This window comes from Coregonus clupeaformis, chromosome 9 (assembly GCF_020615455.1).
Source record: "Coregonus clupeaformis isolate EN_2021a chromosome 9, ASM2061545v1, whole genome shotgun sequence".
NCBI classification, from domain to species: Eukaryota; Metazoa; Chordata; class Actinopteri; order Salmoniformes; family Salmonidae; genus Coregonus; species Coregonus clupeaformis.
Window position 1 is genome coordinate 5,633,129 of NC_059200.1, and position 19,351 is coordinate 5,652,479.

The following is a 19,351-nucleotide window of genomic DNA, read 5'->3' on the forward strand; positions in this document are numbered from 1 at the left end:
TCATGTTTGTACCATGTTATGCTGCTACCATGTTGTGCTGCTGCCATGTTGTGTTGCTACCATGTTGTTGTCATGTCGTGTTGCTACCATGCTGTGTTGTCATGTGTTGCTGCCATGCTATGTTGTTGTCTTAGGTCTCTCTTTATGTAATGTTGTGGTGTCTCTCTTGTCTTGATGTGTGTTTTGTCCTATATATTTCTTTTTAACCCCTGTCCCCGCAGGAGGCCTTTTGCCTTTTGGTGGGCCGGGATGTGGACATAAAGCTAGGGTTAGGGTTGAACTGGGATGTGGACATAAAGCTAGGGTTAGGGTTAGAATACAATATAGGGTGGGTTATGTACTAAACGTTGTGTTAGGGTGTTCTCTTTACATGCCTGAGTTTGAAGCCCTGAATAAAATCAGGGGTTAATGAAGACTAGCTGGAATAATATTCATGATTTTACATTTACATTTACGTCATTTAGCAGACGCTCTTATCCAGAGCGACTTACAAATTGGTGCATTCACCTTATAGCCAGTGGGATAACCACTTTACAATATGTTTTTTAAATGTTTTTTTTGTTTTTTGGGGTGGGGTAAGGGGGGCGGGAGGGTAGAAGGATTACTTTATCCTATCCCAGGTATTCCTTAAAGAGGTGGGGTTTCAAGTGTCTCCGGAAGGTGGTGAGTGACTCTGCTGTCCTGGCGTCGTGAGGGAGCTTGTTCCACCATTGGGGTGCCAGAGCAGCGAACAGTTTTGACTTGGCTGAGCGGGAACTGTGCTTCCGCAGAAGTAGGGGGGCCAGCAGGCCAGAGGTGGATGAACACAATGTCCTCGTTTGGGTGTAGGGACTGATCAGAGCCTGAAGGTACGGAGGTGCCGTTCCCCTCACAGCTCCGTAGGCAAGCACCATGGTCTTGTAGCAGATGCGAGCTTCAACTGGAAGCCAGTGGAGTGTGCGGAGGAGCGGGGTGACGTGAGAGAACTTGGGAAGGTTGAACACCAGACGGGCTGCGGCATTCTGGATGAGTTATAGGGGTTTAATGGCAATCCCCCATTGTTAGAGTTCAATATATGCCCAGGACTATATTGAGGTTCAGGCTGTTGTAATGTCCAGTTGATTATGTAAATAGTATTGTAGAACTCTGGTATTGAAGGTCCATTTGAGGGTGAGTCATTGCTATGAATGCTCATGATAACGACGACGTTATCTTCACTCCACTGTGAATTCTAACAAGCAAATATTATTTTAAGATTGACCTCATTCTGTGTGAACCAAAGCCACTACAACAGACATGCTCTCTCCCTGCAATGCTTCAGATACCTTAGAAACAGGATTTACCACAGTCATGGACCAGTGTCCTGTATTTCCAGTCTGCTCTCATTGATCTCAGCTTTCCAGTTTGATGCATCTCATTTATCAAGATGTGAGAGCGTTGTCTATGACTGGATAAATGTTCAAACTGTTCAAACGCCTGCTGAAGTCAAACTAGGTAATATTAGATTATTCCCCATTGTTTTGAGGTGTGTGTGTGTTTGTGTGTGTGTGTGTGTGTTGTGTGTGTGTGTGTGTGTGTGTGTGTGTGTGTGTGTGTGTGTGTGTGTGTGTGTGTGTGTGTGTGTGTGTGTGTGTGTGTGTGTGTGTGTGTGTGTGTGTGTGTGCCCGTGTGTGTGTGTGTGTGTGTGTGTGCCCGTGTGTGTGTGTATTTCCTCAAGCCTGAACTAGCGCCTTTTGCAAGGCACACACAGTTCAGCTTAATGGAATATTACTTTGTCCTTGCAAGAGCAAATATTTAGATATACAGTGGGGAGAACAAGTATTTGATACACTGCCAATTTTGCAGGTTTTCCTACTTACAAAGCATGTAGAGGTCTGTAATTTTTATCATAGGTACACTTCAACTGTGAGAGACGGAATCTAAAACAAAAATCCAGAAAATCACATTGTATGATTTTTAAGTAATTAATTTGCATTTTATTGCATGACATAAGTATTTGATACATCAGAAAAGCAGAACTTAATATTTGGTACAGAAACCTTTGTTTGCAATTACAGAGATCATATGTTTCCTGTAGGTCTTGACCAGGTTTGCACACACTGCAGCAGGGATTTTGGCCCACTCCTCCATACAGACCTTTTCCAGATCCTTCAGGTTTCGGGGCTGTCGCTGGGCAATACGGACTTTCAGCTCCCTCCAAAGATGTTCTATTGGGTTCAGGTCTGGAGACTGGCTAGGCCACTCCAGGACCTTGAGATGCTTCTTACGGAGCCACTCCTTAGTTGCCCTGGCTGTGTGTTTCAGGTCGTTGTCATGCTGGAAGACCCAGCCACGACCCATCTTCAATGCTCTTACTGAGGGAAGGGGGTTGTTGGCCAAGATCTCGTGATACATGGCCCCATCCATCCTCCCCTCAATACGGTGCAGTCGTCCTGTCCCCTTTGCAGAAAAGCATCCCCAAAGAATGATGTTTCCACCTCCATGCTTCACGGTTGGGATGGTGTTCTTGGGGTTGTACTCATCCTTCTTCTTCCTCCAAACACGGCGAGTGGAGTTTAGACCAAAAAGCTCTATTTTTGTCTCATCAGACCACATGACCTTCTCCCATTCCTCCTCTGGATCATCCAGATGGTCATTGGCAAACTTCAGACGGGCCTGGACATGCACTGGCTTGAGCAGGGGGACCTTGCGTGCGCTGCAGGATTTTAATCCATGACGGCGTAGTGTGTTACTAATGGTTTTCTTTGAGACTGTGGTCCCAGCTCTCTTCAGGTCATTGACCAGGTCCTGCCGTGTAGTTCTGGGCTGATCCCTCACCTTCCTCATGATCATTGATGCCCCACGAGGTGAAATCTTGCATGGAGCCCCAGACTGAGGGTGATTGACCGTCATCTTGAACTTCTTCCATTTTCTAATAATTGCGCCAACAGTTGTTGCCTTCTCACCAAGCTGCTTGCCTATTGTCCTGTAGCCCATCCCAGCCTTGTGCAGGTCTACAATTTTATCCCTGATGTCCTTACACAGCTCTCTGGTCTTGGCCATTGTGGAGAGGTTGGAGTCTGTTTGATTGAGTGTGTGGACAGGTGTCTTTTATACAGGTAACGAGTTCAAACAGGTGCAGTTAATACAGGTAATGAGTGGAGAACAGGAGGGCTTCTTAAAGAAAAACTAACAGGTCTATGAGAGCCGGAATTCTTACTGGTTGGTAGGTGATCAAATACTTATGTCATGCAATAAAATGCAAATTATTTACTTAAAAATCATACAATGTGATTTTCTGGATTTTTGTTTTAGATTCCGTCTCTCACAGTTGAAGTGTAGCTATGATAAAAATTACAGACCTCTACATGCTTTGTAAGTAGGAAAACCTGCTAAATCGGCAGTGTATCAAATACTTGTTCTCCCCACTGTAACAAATATGGAAGTCATACACTATATATAATAAATATCTTAAGTTATTTACTTCTTTAAAACGGTGCATGATATGAGATTAATTTCTATGAGAGAAATCTGCTTTATTCCCTTTTTGGAGTAAAATAGGTTCTTATCTGGAATTTGGGTTCCTACAGCTAGTGTGACCTCATTCTTTCAGTCATTCACTTCAGTCATTCAGAATGAATGTGGAGCTTCTCCCAGTGAAAGAGAGTGGTTTCTTCCTGGAAACTGCTATCAGTTTGACGGAGATTCAATGTTCTGTTGCATGATACTAAGGGAAAAAACAACTCTTTCTCTTAACACTGTCTAAAATTGCTCAAAAGGTTATAACATTTTGAAACCAGGAACTGTGCTCAGGGAACACTTCCATACATACAGTACATTTGATTCAATTGATTATTTAATTTAATCATTTATTGAACATTTTTATTGTATTATTTATAAATAATGTACTTTGCCACTAGTACAGTAACATGTCTCTCTCCTGTCTCCTGTCTGCAGATGAGATAGGTCTGGAGCAAGGGGACCCTCGCTGGGTGGGAGCCTGGTGGTTGGGCTTTGTCGTGGCAGCCTCCTTCCTCTTCCTCACCTCCCTGCCCTACCTCTTCTTCCCCCGACAGATGCCCAAAGAGGTGATGGGATACCAGCTGAGTCCTTGTCACGGTCATGAAATATATTTATGATTGATTGACTCTAATGAAAGTTGCACAATCTTCTCTTATAGAAAATGTGTGGTTCAGAGCAAGTAAGAGTGATGTGGTTTGACCTTGTTGAATAAGGTCTTGGCTCATATCCATCATTCTGAAAGAGAAATGTTTAGAAGAAGAATACTCGTGCCAGGTCTTGCTCAATAGTGAAAGTGGCTGTAAATCACATTAACATGCCAGAGCATAGCCGGGCGCGCACACACACACAAACACAAACACAGACGCACAGACACACAGACACACACACACACACAGAGAGAGAGAGAGACTGTCTCTTGAATGCTGGAGCTTTAAAAGCTCTAAAGCTTGGCGTGTAACTTGAGTGCACTGCATTGCACCATACACTTTACATTTAATCATTTCGCAATCAGACAAACTATCTCTTTGCTGCATCATGTACCCCAGGTCTGTCAAAGGCTATTAGAGAGAGATAATGCAATACAGGCAGGATTACATGTTTACTGTACCGTATTCACACTCCAATCTGCTGTAACAAGAGTAAAGTGCATCATTGTGGTTCTTCCTCTCCCCTGGTTAGGAAGCTGCAGGCGGTGCCACAGAACCCAGAGCCGAGGAGGAAAAGAAACCACTGCCAGACCCCGTCCAGGAACTCACCCTCCCACAGTTCCTCAAAAGTTAGACTCTTTTATAAGACCGCATCCGTCTGTTTCCTTTCCATTTCCCTTCATTGTGTCTGTGGGTGACTACATGGCGTTGAGGATGACGGTCACAGATGTCATGATACTGATAGTATATGAAAAGTAGTTGTGGTGGTCTCTCTCTTCCTCTATTGTTGCCTCTCATCCATTGTTAAGTATTGTCTGAAGCAGTTAGGTCATTGGCCGGCATTTCGGAGAGGAAAACAAACACCTTTCTCGCTTCGCTCGCCTCTTCCATCTCCCTCTCGTCTCCCTCTCTTTCCCCTCCCCTTCTTTCTCCCAGGCTTCCCCCGTATCGCTCTACGGACCCTGCGGAACCCCATCTACCTGTTGGTGGTGCTGGCACAGGTCCACCTGGCAGCTATGATAGCCGGCCTTGCCACCTTCATGGCCAAGTTCATAGAGCGCCAGTTCACCCAGACCGCCTCCTTCTCCAACATGATGATCGGTGAGAGACACCATTCGTTATCTCTGTGGAACATCCTGGTTTAGATGAAGGTTAGGGTTTGTCTAATAAATTAGAAATAGAACCAATGGACCAAATTAAAATTCCACTCCATGGAGAGTGATTGCTTCAGTCAAATCTGTGTTTGACATATACACACTTAGTACTAGCTGATAATAATTATGCTTCAGCTCTCCATGGGTCTATGAGAAGCACAGAGCGCATAGAAAACTCCCACATAAACACTGTGTTCGCGCCCCGTGGAAATCTAATTAGCATAGTACACAAATACCCATAAAACTCTGTCAGTTTAATGATCAACTGGAGGTAATCATTCACAGAAGCTGCCCAGACAATAAAGACTCCATTGTATGTGCAGAGCACCCATGCCACTCATGTTTATAGCCTTGGAATACAGTGTGTTCTCTTTGATGAACAGGGGCAAATCTGGATGGGATTTACTTGCCCTTTACTCCAGTGTTGTAGCCATTTCTTTGGTGGGGAGCAGAATCTCCAGCATTAGCACCTGAAGCTGCCAATATATCAACATTTTCTATGACAACCAAATAAGGCCGACCATTTTTAGGAGGGGGTTAACAGAGCTAGGCAGAGGGGAACCACCCTGCCTAAGTAAGGGGAAACACTGGTTGCGTTCCAGGTTGTCTTTCTCAAAGTCGGGATGCGCACATCTCACAGTGTTTAATGTCTCCGGGAACCATATTAACATAGCTATCTTCTGAGATGTGCAGGGTGACTGCAATAAACATGATCTGGAACGTGTCTACTGCTTTAATCTGAGTGACCCTTACTCTTTGATCTCTGTGTGCCTGTAGGTGGGGTGAACATCCCTCTGGCGGTGCTGGGCATCGTGCTGGGTGGGGCTCTGATGAGGAGGCTGAATATCTCTACTAGAGGCTCTGCCCTCATGTGCACGTCAGCCATCTTGATGTGTATACTCACCGCTCTACCTCTCCTCCTCCTCGGCTGCTCCACACAGAGGGTCACCGGCATCTACCCCACCAAGTAGGTTGCCGTCTCAAAAGGTTACCCTCACCTCACCACTCTCCTTAAAACAACACTTAAGCCATAAGTTGCCATTTTGTACTCTATCAGGTACCATTTCTCTTACTTCTTCTTCTGTGCTCAGACAGAACAGGTCATTGGAGTGTAGCTCTGGGTGCTCCTGTCCGACCGAGGCCTTTAACCCAGTGTGTGGCTCAGACGGGGTGGAGTTCAGATCGCCCTGTCATGCAGGCTGCATGACCAAAGTACTGGACAACAGCACCAGCAAAATCCTGGTAAACCACTACACCTGCCTATCCATAAATGGGCCGAATCCTAACTTCTCCTGGCCAACCATTCCCATTCAATGAATCTTCCATGTATTATATTTGCACATGAACTTAAAAAAGAAAGCAGAGAGAAAACAAAATCCCATTCGCGAAAAAGTGAAAGCATGAACCACCACATTTAACCATGGCAAGGTGACGGGGAATATGGCAGAATGCAAACAGAGTGGTCGTTCCCTCCACAAGGTAATCAAACAGGTAAAACATAAATATCGAGACAAAGTGGAGTCACAATTCAACGGCTCAGACACAAGACGTATGTGGCAGGGTTTACAGACAATCACGGACTACAATAGGAAAGCCAGCCACGTCGCGGACACCAACGTCTTGCTGCCCGACAAGCTAAACAAGCTCTTTGCCCGCTTTGAGGATAACACAGTGCCACCCGACCCGGCCAGCTACCAAGAACTGTGGGCTCTCCTTCTCCGTGGCCGACGTGAGTAAGACATTTAAACGTGTTAACCCTCGCAAGGCTGCCGGCCCAGACGGCATTCCTAGCCGCGTCCTCAGAGCATGCGCAGACCAGCTAGCTGGTGTGTTTACAGACATATTCAATCTCTCCCTATCCCAGTCTGCTGTCCCCACATGCTTCAAGATGGTCACCATTGTTCCTGTACCCAAGAATGCAAAGGTAACTGAACTAAATGACTATCGCCCCGTAGCACTCACTTCTGTCATCATGAAGTGCTTTGAGAGACTAGTCAAGGATCATATCACCTCCACCTTACCTGTCACCCTAGACCCACTTCAATTTGCTTACCACCCCAATAGGTCCACAGACGATGCAACTGCCATCACACTGCACACTGCCCTATCCCATCTGGACAAGAGGAATACCTATGTAAGAATGCTGTTCATTGACTATAGCTTAGCATTCAACACCATAGTACCGTCCAAGCTCATCATTAAGCTTGAGGCCCTGGGTCTCAACCCCGCCCTGTGCAATTGGGTCCTGGACTTCCTGACGGGCCACCCCCAGGTGGTGAAGGTAGGAAACAACATCTCCACTTCACTGATCCTCAACACTGGGGCCCCACAAGGGTGTGTGCTCAGCCCCTCCTGTACTCCCTGTTCACCCATGACTGCATAGCCATGCACGCCTCCAACTCAATCATCAAGATTGCAGACAACACAACAGTAGTAGGCTTGATTACCAACAACGATGAGACAGCCTACAGGGAGGAGGTGAGGGCTCTCAGAGTGTGGTGTCAGGAAAATAACCTCTCACTCAACGTCAACAAAACAACAGAGATGATAGTGGACTTCAGGAAACAGCAAGATGGAGTAACCCCCTATCCACATCGATGGGACAGCAGTGGAGAAGGTAGAAAGTTTTAACTTCCTCGACATACATATCACTGACAAACTGAAATGGTCAACCCACACAGACAGTGTGGTGAAGAAGGCACAACAGCGGGAGGCTGAAGAAATTTGGCCTGTCACCTAAAACCCTCACAAACTTTTACAGATGCACAATTGAGAGCATCCTATCAGGCTGTATCACCGCCTAGTACGGCAACTGCACCGCCCATAACCGCAGGGCTCTCCAGAGGGTGGTGCGGTCTGCACAACGCATCACCGGGGGCAAACTACCTACCCTCCAGGACACCTACAGCACCAGATGTCACAGGAAGGCCAAAAAGATCATCAAGGACAACTACCACCCGAGCCACTGCCTGTTCACCCCGCTATCATCCAGAAGGCGAGGTCAGTACAGGTGCATCAAAGCTGGGCCCGAGAGACTGAAAAACAGCTTATATCTCAAGGCCATCAGACTGTTAAACAGCCATCACTAGCACAGAGAGGCTACTGCCTACATACAGACTTGAAAATCACTGGCCACTTTAATAAATGGAACACTAGTCACTTTAATAATGCCACTTTAATAATGATTACATATCTTGCATTACTCGTCTCATATGTATAAACTGTAATCTATACTATCGTAATAATGTTTACATATCTTGCATTACCCATCTCATATGTATATACTGTATTCTATGCTATCTATTGCATCTTAGCCTATGCCGCTCTGACAATGACATTGCTCATCCATATATTTATATATTCTTATTCCATTCCTTTACTTCAATTTGTGTGTATTAGATATTTGTTGTGGAACTGTTAGATATTACTTGCTAGATATTACTGCACTGTCGGAACTAGAAGCACAAGCATTTCGCTACACTCACGATAACATCTGCTAACCATGTGTATGTGACCAATACATTTGATTTGATTTGAAATCATATAACATGCAGAATGGGTGAATAAATCCTAGATGATGAGTTTCCAGGAAGTAGACATGTCAGACAGACTCTAAAGGGGCCTCACTTCTGCTTTACTGTCACAGCCGATGTCTGCTGCATGGAAAACAGGGTTTAAAGCCAGACTCAGCATTCTTGAACCATCACACACACACTTACACTCACATGCACGCACACACACACCACCACCACCATCACCATCACCACCACACAAAGCCTGGGAGAAGAATATTACCTTTGCTTGAAGCCAGAGAGATTGTTTCTTGATAATGTCTTTTCATTGTCTTTATGAGATTCTCATTCATACCTACTAATGCCAACAGTTACTGCCAGATGTAATGGTGTGAGTCTGATTGACCGGTGGTTAACGTCATGTGACTCTCTCTGTCTCTCTGACAGAACTACACAGACTGTGGCTGCATAGGGGTCAGCGGATCCTATGGTTATGCGTTGCCAGGGACATGCGGTAGTGGCTGTAAACACCTTCTCCTGCCCTTCATGGTTCTCTCTGCCCTCACCTGCTTCATTGCATCATTCTCACAGACCCCATCCTACATGATGATACTGAGGTAGAACACGCACACGCCATTCACACACAGGCCTAACATGATACTAACATACTGAACACACACACTAATGAGACAGAGAGAGAGAGAGAGAGAGAGAGAGAGAGAGAGAGAGAGAGAGAGAGAGAGAGAGAGAGAGAGAGAGAGAGAGAGAGAGAGAGAGAGAGAGAGAGAGAGAGAGAGAGAGAGAGAGAGAGAGAGAGAAAGTTTATTGGTCAGGGACACAGATCTGCAGATGTTATTGCAGTCTCTCTCTGTTTCAAGCTCCAATACCTAGAAAACAATACGCACATGATCTAAAAGTGAAAAGAAAGAAATTAAGAAATATCAGAACGAGCAGTGTCAGAGTTCGGAATATAAATATATATAATAGTGTGTATGGACAGTATATGAGTAGAAAAGGTGTGTACAGTAGTAGTTATATAGGTTGAGCCATGACTACAATACACTATATTCATACAGTACCAGTCAAACGTTTGGACACACCTACTCATTCAAGGGTTTTTCTTAATTTGTTACTATTTTCTACATTGTAGAATAATAATGAAGACATCAAAACTATGAAATAACACATATGGAATCATGTAGTAAGCAAAAAAGTGTTAAACAAATCAAAATATATTTTATATTTGAGATTCTTCAAATAGCCACCCTTTGCCTTGATGACAGCTTTGCACACTCTTGGAATTCTCTCAACCAGCTTCACCTGGAATGCTTTTCCAACGGTCTTGAAGGAGTTCCCACACATGCTGAGCACTTGTTGGCTGCTTTTCCTTCACTCTGCCGTCCGACTCATCCCAAACCATCTCAATTGGTTGGAGGTCGGGGGATTGTGGAGGCCAGGTCATATGATGCAGGATCCATCACTCTCCTTCTTGTTAAAATAGCCCTTACACAGCCTGGAGTTGTGTGGGTCATTGTCCTGTTGAAAAACAAATGATAGTCCCACTAAGCCCAAACCAAATGGAATGGCGTATCACTGCAGAATGCTGTGGTAGTCATGCTGGGTAAGTGTGCCATGAATTCTAAATAAATCACTGACAGTGTTACCAGCAAAGCACCCCCACACCATAACACCTCCTCCTCCATGCTTTACGGTGGGAAATACACATACGGAGATCATCCGTTCAACCACACCGCGTCTCACAAAGACACGGCAGTTGGAACCAAAAATCTCACATTTGGTCTCCAGACCAAAGGACAAATTTCCACCGGTCTAATGTCCATTGCTCGTGTTTCGTGGCCCACGGAAGCCTCTTCTTCTTATTGGTGTCCTTTAGTAGTGGTTTCTTTGCAGCAATTTGACCATGAAGGCCTGATTCACACAGTCTCCTCTGAACAGTTGATGTTGAGATGTGTCTGCTACTTGAAGTCTGTGAAGCATTTATTTGGGCTGCAATTTCTGAGGCTGGTAACACATGAAGGTCTGTCAATACGGAACATTTCAAGAACTGTTCCGTATTGACAGACCTTCATGTGTTAAAGTAATAATGGACTGTTGTTTCTCTTTGCTTATTTGAGCTGTTCTTGCCATAATATGGACTTGGTCTTTTACCAAATAGGGCTATCTTCTGTATACCCCCCTTACCTTGTCACAACACAACTGATTGGCTCAAACGCATTAAGAAGGAAAGAAATTCCACAAATTAACTTTTAAGAAGGGACACCTTTTAATTGAAATGCATTCCAGGTGACTATCTCATGAAGCTGGTTGAGAGAATGCCAAGAGTGTGCAAAGCTGTCAAGGCAAGAGGTGGCTATTTCTGCTTACTACATGATTCCATATGTGTTATTTCATAATTTTTATGTCTTCACTATTATTCTACAATGTAAAAAAAATAGTAAAAATAAAGAAAAAACCCTTGAATGAGTAAGTGTCCAAACTTTTGACTGGTAGTGCATAAAGTGGGTAAAACAGTATGTAAACATAATTAAAGTGACCAGTGTTCAGTGATTCTACGTACATAGGGAAAGCAGTCTCTAAGGTGCAGGGTGCACATGCAACAACAAAGATTTCAAGATAAAGTGGATGGGGGTAGTGTTGCATGTTGATATTTGAGCAGTGCAAAGTGTGTGTGTGTGTGTGCGATTGTGCATGCGTGTGTATGATGTGTGTATGATAAGTCTGACATGGTTTCCTGCATCCGTTCAGCTGTTGTGTTTCCCTCTGACCTAAACGCAGGTCCATCCAGCTGGTCAGTAGCTTCTTCACACCAGCACTGATTATGTTACTGTGAGTGATGTTACCCCTCACCCATCCTTTATCTCTCCGTCCCCTCTACCCTATCCATCACCTTTTCCTTCTCTCTCTCGTGCTCTCTCCCGCTCTCCTCTGCAGGACAGTGAGACCAGAGGATAAGTCTTTTGCTGTGGGGGTTCAGTACATGCTCTTCAGAGTGCTGGGTGAGTTACAGTGTTACAGCCTGAATTTAAAATTGATTACATATAGATTTTGTGTCACTGGCCTACACACAATACCCCATAACGTCAAAGTAGAATTATGATTTTAGAAATGGTTACAAATTAATAAAAAATGTTTTGAGTCAATAAGTATTCAACCCCTTTGTTATGGCAAGCCTAAATAACTTCAGGAGTAACAAGTCACATAATAAGTTGCATGGACTCTGTGTGCATGGACTCCAACCACAAAGACCAGGGAGGTTTTCCAATGCCTCGCAAAGAAGGGCACCTATTGGTAAGGGTAAAAAAAAAAGCAGACATTGAATATCCCATTGAGCACGGTGATGTTATTAATTACACTTTGGATGGTGTATCAATACACCCAGTCACTACAACTATACAGTTGCCGGAGAGGAAGGAAACCGTTCAGTGATTTCACCATGAGGCCAATGTTGATTTTAAAACAGTTAGAGTTTAATGGCTGTGATAGGAAAAAACTGAGGATGGATCAACAACATTGAAGTTACTCCACAATACTAACCTAAATGACAGAGTGAAAAGAAGGAAGCCTGCACAGTATAAAAATATTCAAAAACATGCATCCTGTTTGCAATAAGGCACTAAAGTAATACTGGGAAAATGTGGCAAAGAAATGAACTTTATGTCCTGAATACAAAGCGTTATGTTTTGGGCAAATCCAACACAACACATCACTGGTTCAGTCTGCTTTCCAACAGGCACTGGGAGACAAATTCACCTTTCAGCAGGACAACAACCTAAAACACAAGGCCAAATTCAGTATACACTGCACTGGAGTTGCTTACCAAGATGACATTGAATGTTCCTGAGTGGCCTAGTTACAGTTTTGACTTAATTGGCTTGAAAATATATGGCAAGACTTGAAAATGACTATCTAGCAATGATCAACAACCAACTTGACAGAGCTTGAAGAATTAGAAAATATATAATGTGCAAATATTGTACAATCCAGGTGTGCAAAGCTCTTAGAGACTTACCCAGAAAGACTCACAGCTGTAATCGCTGCCAAAGGTGATTCTAACATGTATTGACTCAGGGGGTTGAATACTTATGTAATCAAGATAGTGTTTTATTTTTCATACTTGTATTTTTTACAAATGTTCATATTTTTCTTCTACTTTGACATTACAGAATATTTTGTGTAGATCGTTGACAAATAAGGACAATTACAGTACATTCGGAAAGTATTCAGACCCCTTGACTTTATCCACATTTTGTTACGTTACAGCCTTATTCTAAAATTGATTAAATTGTTTATTTTCCTCAAACTACACACAATACCCCATAATGACAAAGCAACTACTGTTTTGTTCAGTTTTTTTGCAAATGTATTAAAAATAAAAAAACGGAAATATCACATTTACTTATTTATTCAGACCATTTACTCAATACTTTGTTGAAGCACCTTTGACAGCGATTACAGCCTCAAGTCTTCTTGGGCATGATGCTACAAGCTTGGCACACCTGTAATTGGAGAGTTTTCTCTGCAGATCCTCTCAAGCTCTGTCAGGTTGAATGGGGAGCGTTGCTGCACAGCTATTTTCAGGTCTCTCCAGAGATGTTCGATCGGGTTCAAGTCCGGGCTCTCACTGGGCCACTCAAGGACAGTCAGAGACTTGTCCTGAAGCCACTCCTGCGTTGTCTTTGCTGTGTGCTTAGGGTCGTTGTCCTGTTAGAAGGTGAACCTTTGCCCCAGTCTGAGGTCCTGAGCACTCTGGAGCAGGTTTTCATCAAAGATCTCTCTGTACTTTGCTCCATTCATATTTTCCTCGATCCTGACTAGTCTCCCAGTCCCTGCCACTGAAAAACAAACCCCACAGCATGATGCTGCCACCACCATGCTTCACCGTAGGGATGATGCCAGGTTTCCTCCAGACGTGAAGCTTGGCATTCAGGCCAAAGAGTTCAATCTTGGTTTCATCAGACCAGAGAGTCTTCTTTCTCATGGTCTGAGAGTCTTTAGGTGCCTTTTGGCAAACTCCAAGTGGGCTGTCATGTGCCTTTTACTGAGGAGTGGCTTCCGTCTGGCCACTCTACTATAAAGGCCTGATTGGGGGAGTGCTGCAGAGATGGTTGTCCTTCTGGAAGGTTCTCCCATCTTCACAGAGGAACTCTGGAGCTCTGTCAGAGTGACCACTGGGTTCTTGTTCACCTCCCTGACCAAGGCCCTTCTCCCCCGATTGCTCAGTTTGGCCGGGTGGCCAGCTCTAGGAAGAGTCTTAGTGGTTCCAAACTTCTTCCATTTAAGAATGATTGAGGCCACTGTGTTCTTGGGGACCTTCAATGCTGCAGAAATGTTTTGGTTCCCTTCCCCAGATCTGTGCATCGACACAATCCTGTCTCGGAGCTCTACGGACAATTCCTTCGACCTCATGGCTTGGTTTTTGCTCTGACATGCACTGTCAACTGTGGGACCTTATATAGACAGGTGTGTGCCTTTCCAAATCATTTCCAATCAATTTAATTTACCACAGGTGGACTCCAATCAAGTTGTAGAAACATCTCAAGGATGATCAATGGAAACAGGATGCACCTGAGCTCAATTTCGAGTCTCATAGCAAAGGTTCTGAATACTTATGTAAATAAGGTATTTCTGTTTTGTATTTTTTATAAATTTGCAAAAGATTCTATAAACCTTTTTTTACTTTGTCAGTATGGGGTATTGTGTGTAGATTGCTGAGGATTTTTATTTATTTAATCCATTTTAGAATTAGGCTGTAAATCCATTTTAATCCCACCTTTTAACACAACAAAATGTGGAAAAAGTCAAGGTGTGTGAATAATATCTGAAGGAACTGAATATCAGCATTCCACATGTTAGGTTCTGTTAATTACTGATGTCCCCTTTAAGAATGGAACGCCCTTGGTCATGCGCAGTGTTGCTCTATGTTATTCTTGCACTAACTTGCTTTAGTAAATGTGAAGCTCCAGTTCACTTCCTTGTATTCGGAGTCTTTCTTATTATTATATTAGTAATAAGAGCTAAGACACTACAATGGTGACGAGGATGATTACCTACAGTGTGCATCACGAATGCCGATGGAGCTCGTAGAAAGAGAGGAAGATTTTGACCCTGTAGCACAGCAGCTAGCAAGCAGTGACGACGAGGGGAGTGCTGACGAGAACGAGGCGGCAGACCGGAGGTAAAGAGAATGGCTAGCATCGGGAAAATAGAGGTGTTTGATGATACGCAAGAAAACTGGGAAACTTACATTGAATGACTGGAACAGTACTTTATTGCAAACGACATTGCTGATAACAAGAGAGTACCAGCGTTGTTGAGTTTGATTGGCCCAAAAATGTACAGTTTGCTAATAGATCTGACTGCTCCTCTGAAGCCCTCCAATAAAACATTCACGGAGATTGTGGAGATATTACAAAATCACCTATCACCTAGACCACTCCTCATCACGGAATGTTTTCGTTTCCACAAGAGAGACCAGAATGAGGGGGAGGGTGTTAGAACATATGTAGCAGAGTTGAAGAAACTGTCTGAGCATTGCCAGTTTGGAGAGAACCTAAATGACACATTAAGGGATAGATTTGTTTGTGGACTGAAACATTAACACATTCAGAAACGTTTGCTCACAAAATCAGATCAAATTTTCTGCAAAGGCTGTTGAAATTGCTGTAGCTATGGACATCTCGACCAAAGATGCAATTGAGATGCAAAGTAAAATAAATACTGACCTCCTATCACAAACTTCCCTGCACAAGTTTTCACGCAGCCAACAGCACCCCCGTGTAGCCGAAAAATGCAACAGGTGTGACAGAGATGGTCACAGAGCAGAGGACTGCCGTTTCAAAGACGAAATTTGTCACAAATGCAATAGAAGGGGGCACATTCAAAGAGCATGCAGAGCAAAATACAGTCACAACAGGAAAACTGAGAAAATAAAAGGGTCTGTGAATGTACTAGCAGAGAACAGTGGCAGTGATTCAGATGAACAATTAATTGGTACAATGGAGTTAAACACAGTGACTTCTCCCAGCAGTAGCATAATATGGGTGACACCAGAAATCGACAGCAAACCCCTCAAAATGGAGCTGGACACAGATTCTGCAGTGTCTATAATTTCGACAACTGTTTACAATGAGCACTTCAACGCTATGAAGCTGAAGAAAACAAATGTGTTGCTGAAGACACACTCAGGAGAGCGATTGAGCCCAATGGGGGTGTTGCAGGTCAGAGTGAGTTATGGGGAGCAAACACAGCCGTTACAGCTGTATGTGGTGCCGGGAACTGCCCCTCCCCCCCGTCCAAAATAAAGCTGAACTGGTGTGACTTGAAAATGCTCCACACGTCCCAGCCTAAAGAGAAAGGCACAGACCAAACACTGGAACACTTGCTGAAGAAATACGACACCGTTTTCAGTGATCAGATGGGAACAGTAAAAGGCTTCACAGCCAAACTCATACTGAGAGATGATGCAACCCCAAAATTCTGCAAAGCCAGATCTGTTCCATACTCCCTGAGACCAAAGGTGGAAGCGGAAATCGATCGCTTGCAGGATACAGGGATCCTGACGAAAGTGGACAGAAGCGAATGGGCCACACCCATTGTTCCTATTGTAAAGAAAGACGGGTTTGTCAGAATGTGTGGGGACTTCAAGTTACTGTGAATTCAATGTTGCATGTGGACCAATACCCCCTGCCACGTCTGGATGATATCTTTGCTGCACTAGCTGGTGGGAAACACTTCAGTAAAATCAACCTGAAACAGGCTTACCTGCAGCTACCGTTGAAGAGAGCTCCGTACAGTACCTCACAATAAACACACACATAGGTCTATACAGGTATAACCGCCTGGTTTTTGGCATTGCTTCAGCCCCAGCCATTTGGCAACAAACTATTGACCAGATTTTGCAAGGAATCCCAGGAACCCCAGTGTGTCGTGGATGATATGATCATAACAGGACACACAGACAAAGAGCACCTGACTAACCTGAAAGAGGTCCTGAGAAGATTGAAAGAGTATGGACTACAGGCAAACTTACAGAAGTGTGAGTTCTTCAAAGATAAGATTGTCTTCTGTGGACATGAAATCGACCAAAATGGATTGCACAAAACACAGGACAAAATCGATGCAGTGGTACAGGCACCACGACCCAAAATGTGACAGAAGTGAGATCTTTCACTTAACTGATCAAATACTACAGAAGATTCCTCCCAAACCTTTCAGCAGTACTCCAGCCTCTCAATCAGCTCCCTTATGGCTTAGGGGCCGTCCTTTCACACACACTGAAAGATGGGTCAGAGATGCCAGTGGCCTTTGTGTCACGAACATTGAATGATGCAGAAAAGAACTACTCACAAATCGACAAAGAAGCACTGGCGCTAGTGTGGGGCCACAAGAAATTCCATGCATACCTATATGGCAAGCGTTTCACACTGGTTACGGATCACCAGCCAATGCTTTCCATTTTCAGTCCAAAAAAAGGCTTTCCGGCAATGACAGCGGCCAGGTTACAGCGATATGCCTTGTTCCTTGCCGGTCATATGTATGACATTGAGTTTAAGCCATCGTCCCTCAACACAAATGCAGATGGATTATCCAGACTGCCCTGTACAAGAGAAAGACAAAGGAGTGTGGATGCAGTGGACATTTTCCATACCTCTCAGCTCGAGGCATTACCTGTCACAAGCACTGTTATCAAACGGGAGACAAGGAAAGATGTGACATTGTCAAAAGTATACACCTACACCATGTCAGGATGGCCAGCTACAGGCAGAAAGGAGCTGACACCGTATTTCCAGCGGTGAAACAAAATTACAACGTACCAAGGATGTTTGATGTGGGGAATGAGAGTCATGATACCACAGAAATGCCAACATCAGGATTTGCAGCAACTACATGAAGGGCATGTTGGAATTGTCAAAATGAAGCTGCTCACGAGGAGCCACTTCTGGTGGCCCGGTCTGGATCCATAGATTGAAAACATGGCAATGAACTGTAGCGGATGTTTGGAAACCCTTCACATGCCTGCTCCTGCCCCAGTCCACCCATGGGAATTGCCCACAGAGCCATGGCAGAGAATTCATGTGGACTACGCCGGCCCCTTTGAAAAGCACATGTTTCTGGTTATAGTTTATGCCCATTCCAAATGGCCAGAGGTGTTTTGCACTGACTCCTCCACCTACGCTCAGACTATAAAGTGTCTCAGAACAACGTTTGCACGCTTCGGATTGCCTCTGCAGCTGGTAAGCGACAACGCGCAAGCTTTCGTAAGTGATGAGTTTACAAGATTCATGTCAGTAAACGGAATCAAACACTCAACCTCAGCTCCGTACCACCCTGCCACCAATGGGCTGGCGAAACGCTTTGTGCAAACCCTAAAGCAAGGACTCCGTGCAGCAAAACGAGACGAAGGGACTTTGCAAACAAAACTGGCCAAGTTCCTGGGCTCCTACCGAAACACCCCACATGCCACGACAAATGAAAGCCCAGCTGCACTGATGTTCAGGCGGCCTCTCCGCACACAGCTGGACATCATGAAGCCAAACAGGCGTAATTAAGTACTGAACAAACAAGCCAAGATGCTCTCCGGCGGCCGGGAGTGCCATCTCCGAACAGGACAGGAAGTAATGGTGCGAGACTACAGAAGGGGAGGGAAATGGACAAGAGGGACCGTACACGCACAAACGGGACCCAGAACTTACCAGGTTCAAGTGAGCCCAGACATAATGTGGCGGCGTCACATTAACCAAATGCATTCCGCGGAAAACAGCCCACCAATCGAGAAAGAACAGGCACAGAGAGCTCCTGGGAGTGACACACAGGGAACTGTAGAGGACAGTGGGGCAGTACAGAGACCCCAGGCTGAAAGAAGGGAACGTGTGGACGAAGGTGCTGCTATAGCAGAAATTATTATGGAGCAAGCACACACACTGAGGATGTGCAGGAGCCTCCAGACATTCCAAGGCGCTATCCGGAACGACTCCACCGTCCACCAGACAGACTTAGAAACAAACAAAAACAAACAAAAGAACTAAGACTGTTCAAGTTCAAATCAAAGATGCAAAATAACTACAACAAGTTCTGGGAAATGTTTCGGTTGTGGTTTGGTAAAAGTAACTGATTGTATAAGAGAAGGAATGTTATGTTCTGTTAATTACTGATGTCCCCTTTAAGAACGGCGCGCCCTTGGTTATGCGCAGTGTTGCTCTATGTTATTCTTGTACTAACTTGCTTTAGTAAATGTGAAGCTCCAGTTCACTTCCTTGTATTCTGAGTCTTTCTTATTATATCAATTAGTAATAAGAGCTAAGACACTACATCACACTCTCATATCTTTTCCCGGGATTCCAAGAAATCTAGATAAATTACCTACAGTGATCGATTTTTCTGGTCGAGCCGACATCCACAGTTTTAACAGCAAACGTCTGGCAAACTGCCTTTCAAAAATCCATCCCTGAATTTTCCTCTCTGTCCATCCTGTTAGGTGACATTAAAGGTAGAGTCAGCAACATGACCTAGATTAACAAAGCAAACAGCATAGTGGGTC

General features: G+C 44.4%; 1 protein-coding gene across 1 annotated transcript in view; it reads left to right on the plus strand.

Moving 5' to 3' along the window:
- Positions 1-19,351, plus strand: part of LOC121573606 (solute carrier organic anion transporter family member 2B1) — a 30,168-nt gene that overhangs the window by 9,483 nt on the left and 1,334 nt on the right. The window contains exons 7-13 of the mRNA XM_041885710.2: positions 3,916-4,046; positions 4,660-4,756; positions 5,064-5,228; positions 6,059-6,248; positions 6,373-6,523; positions 9,241-9,410; positions 11,746-11,810. Coding sequence (XP_041741644.1) covers positions 3,916-4,046; positions 4,660-4,756; positions 5,064-5,228; positions 6,059-6,248; positions 6,373-6,523; positions 9,241-9,410; positions 11,746-11,810 — 969 coding nt within the window. The remainder of the gene's footprint in view (positions 1-3,915; positions 4,047-4,659; positions 4,757-5,063; positions 5,229-6,058; positions 6,249-6,372; positions 6,524-9,240; positions 9,411-11,745; positions 11,811-19,351) is intronic.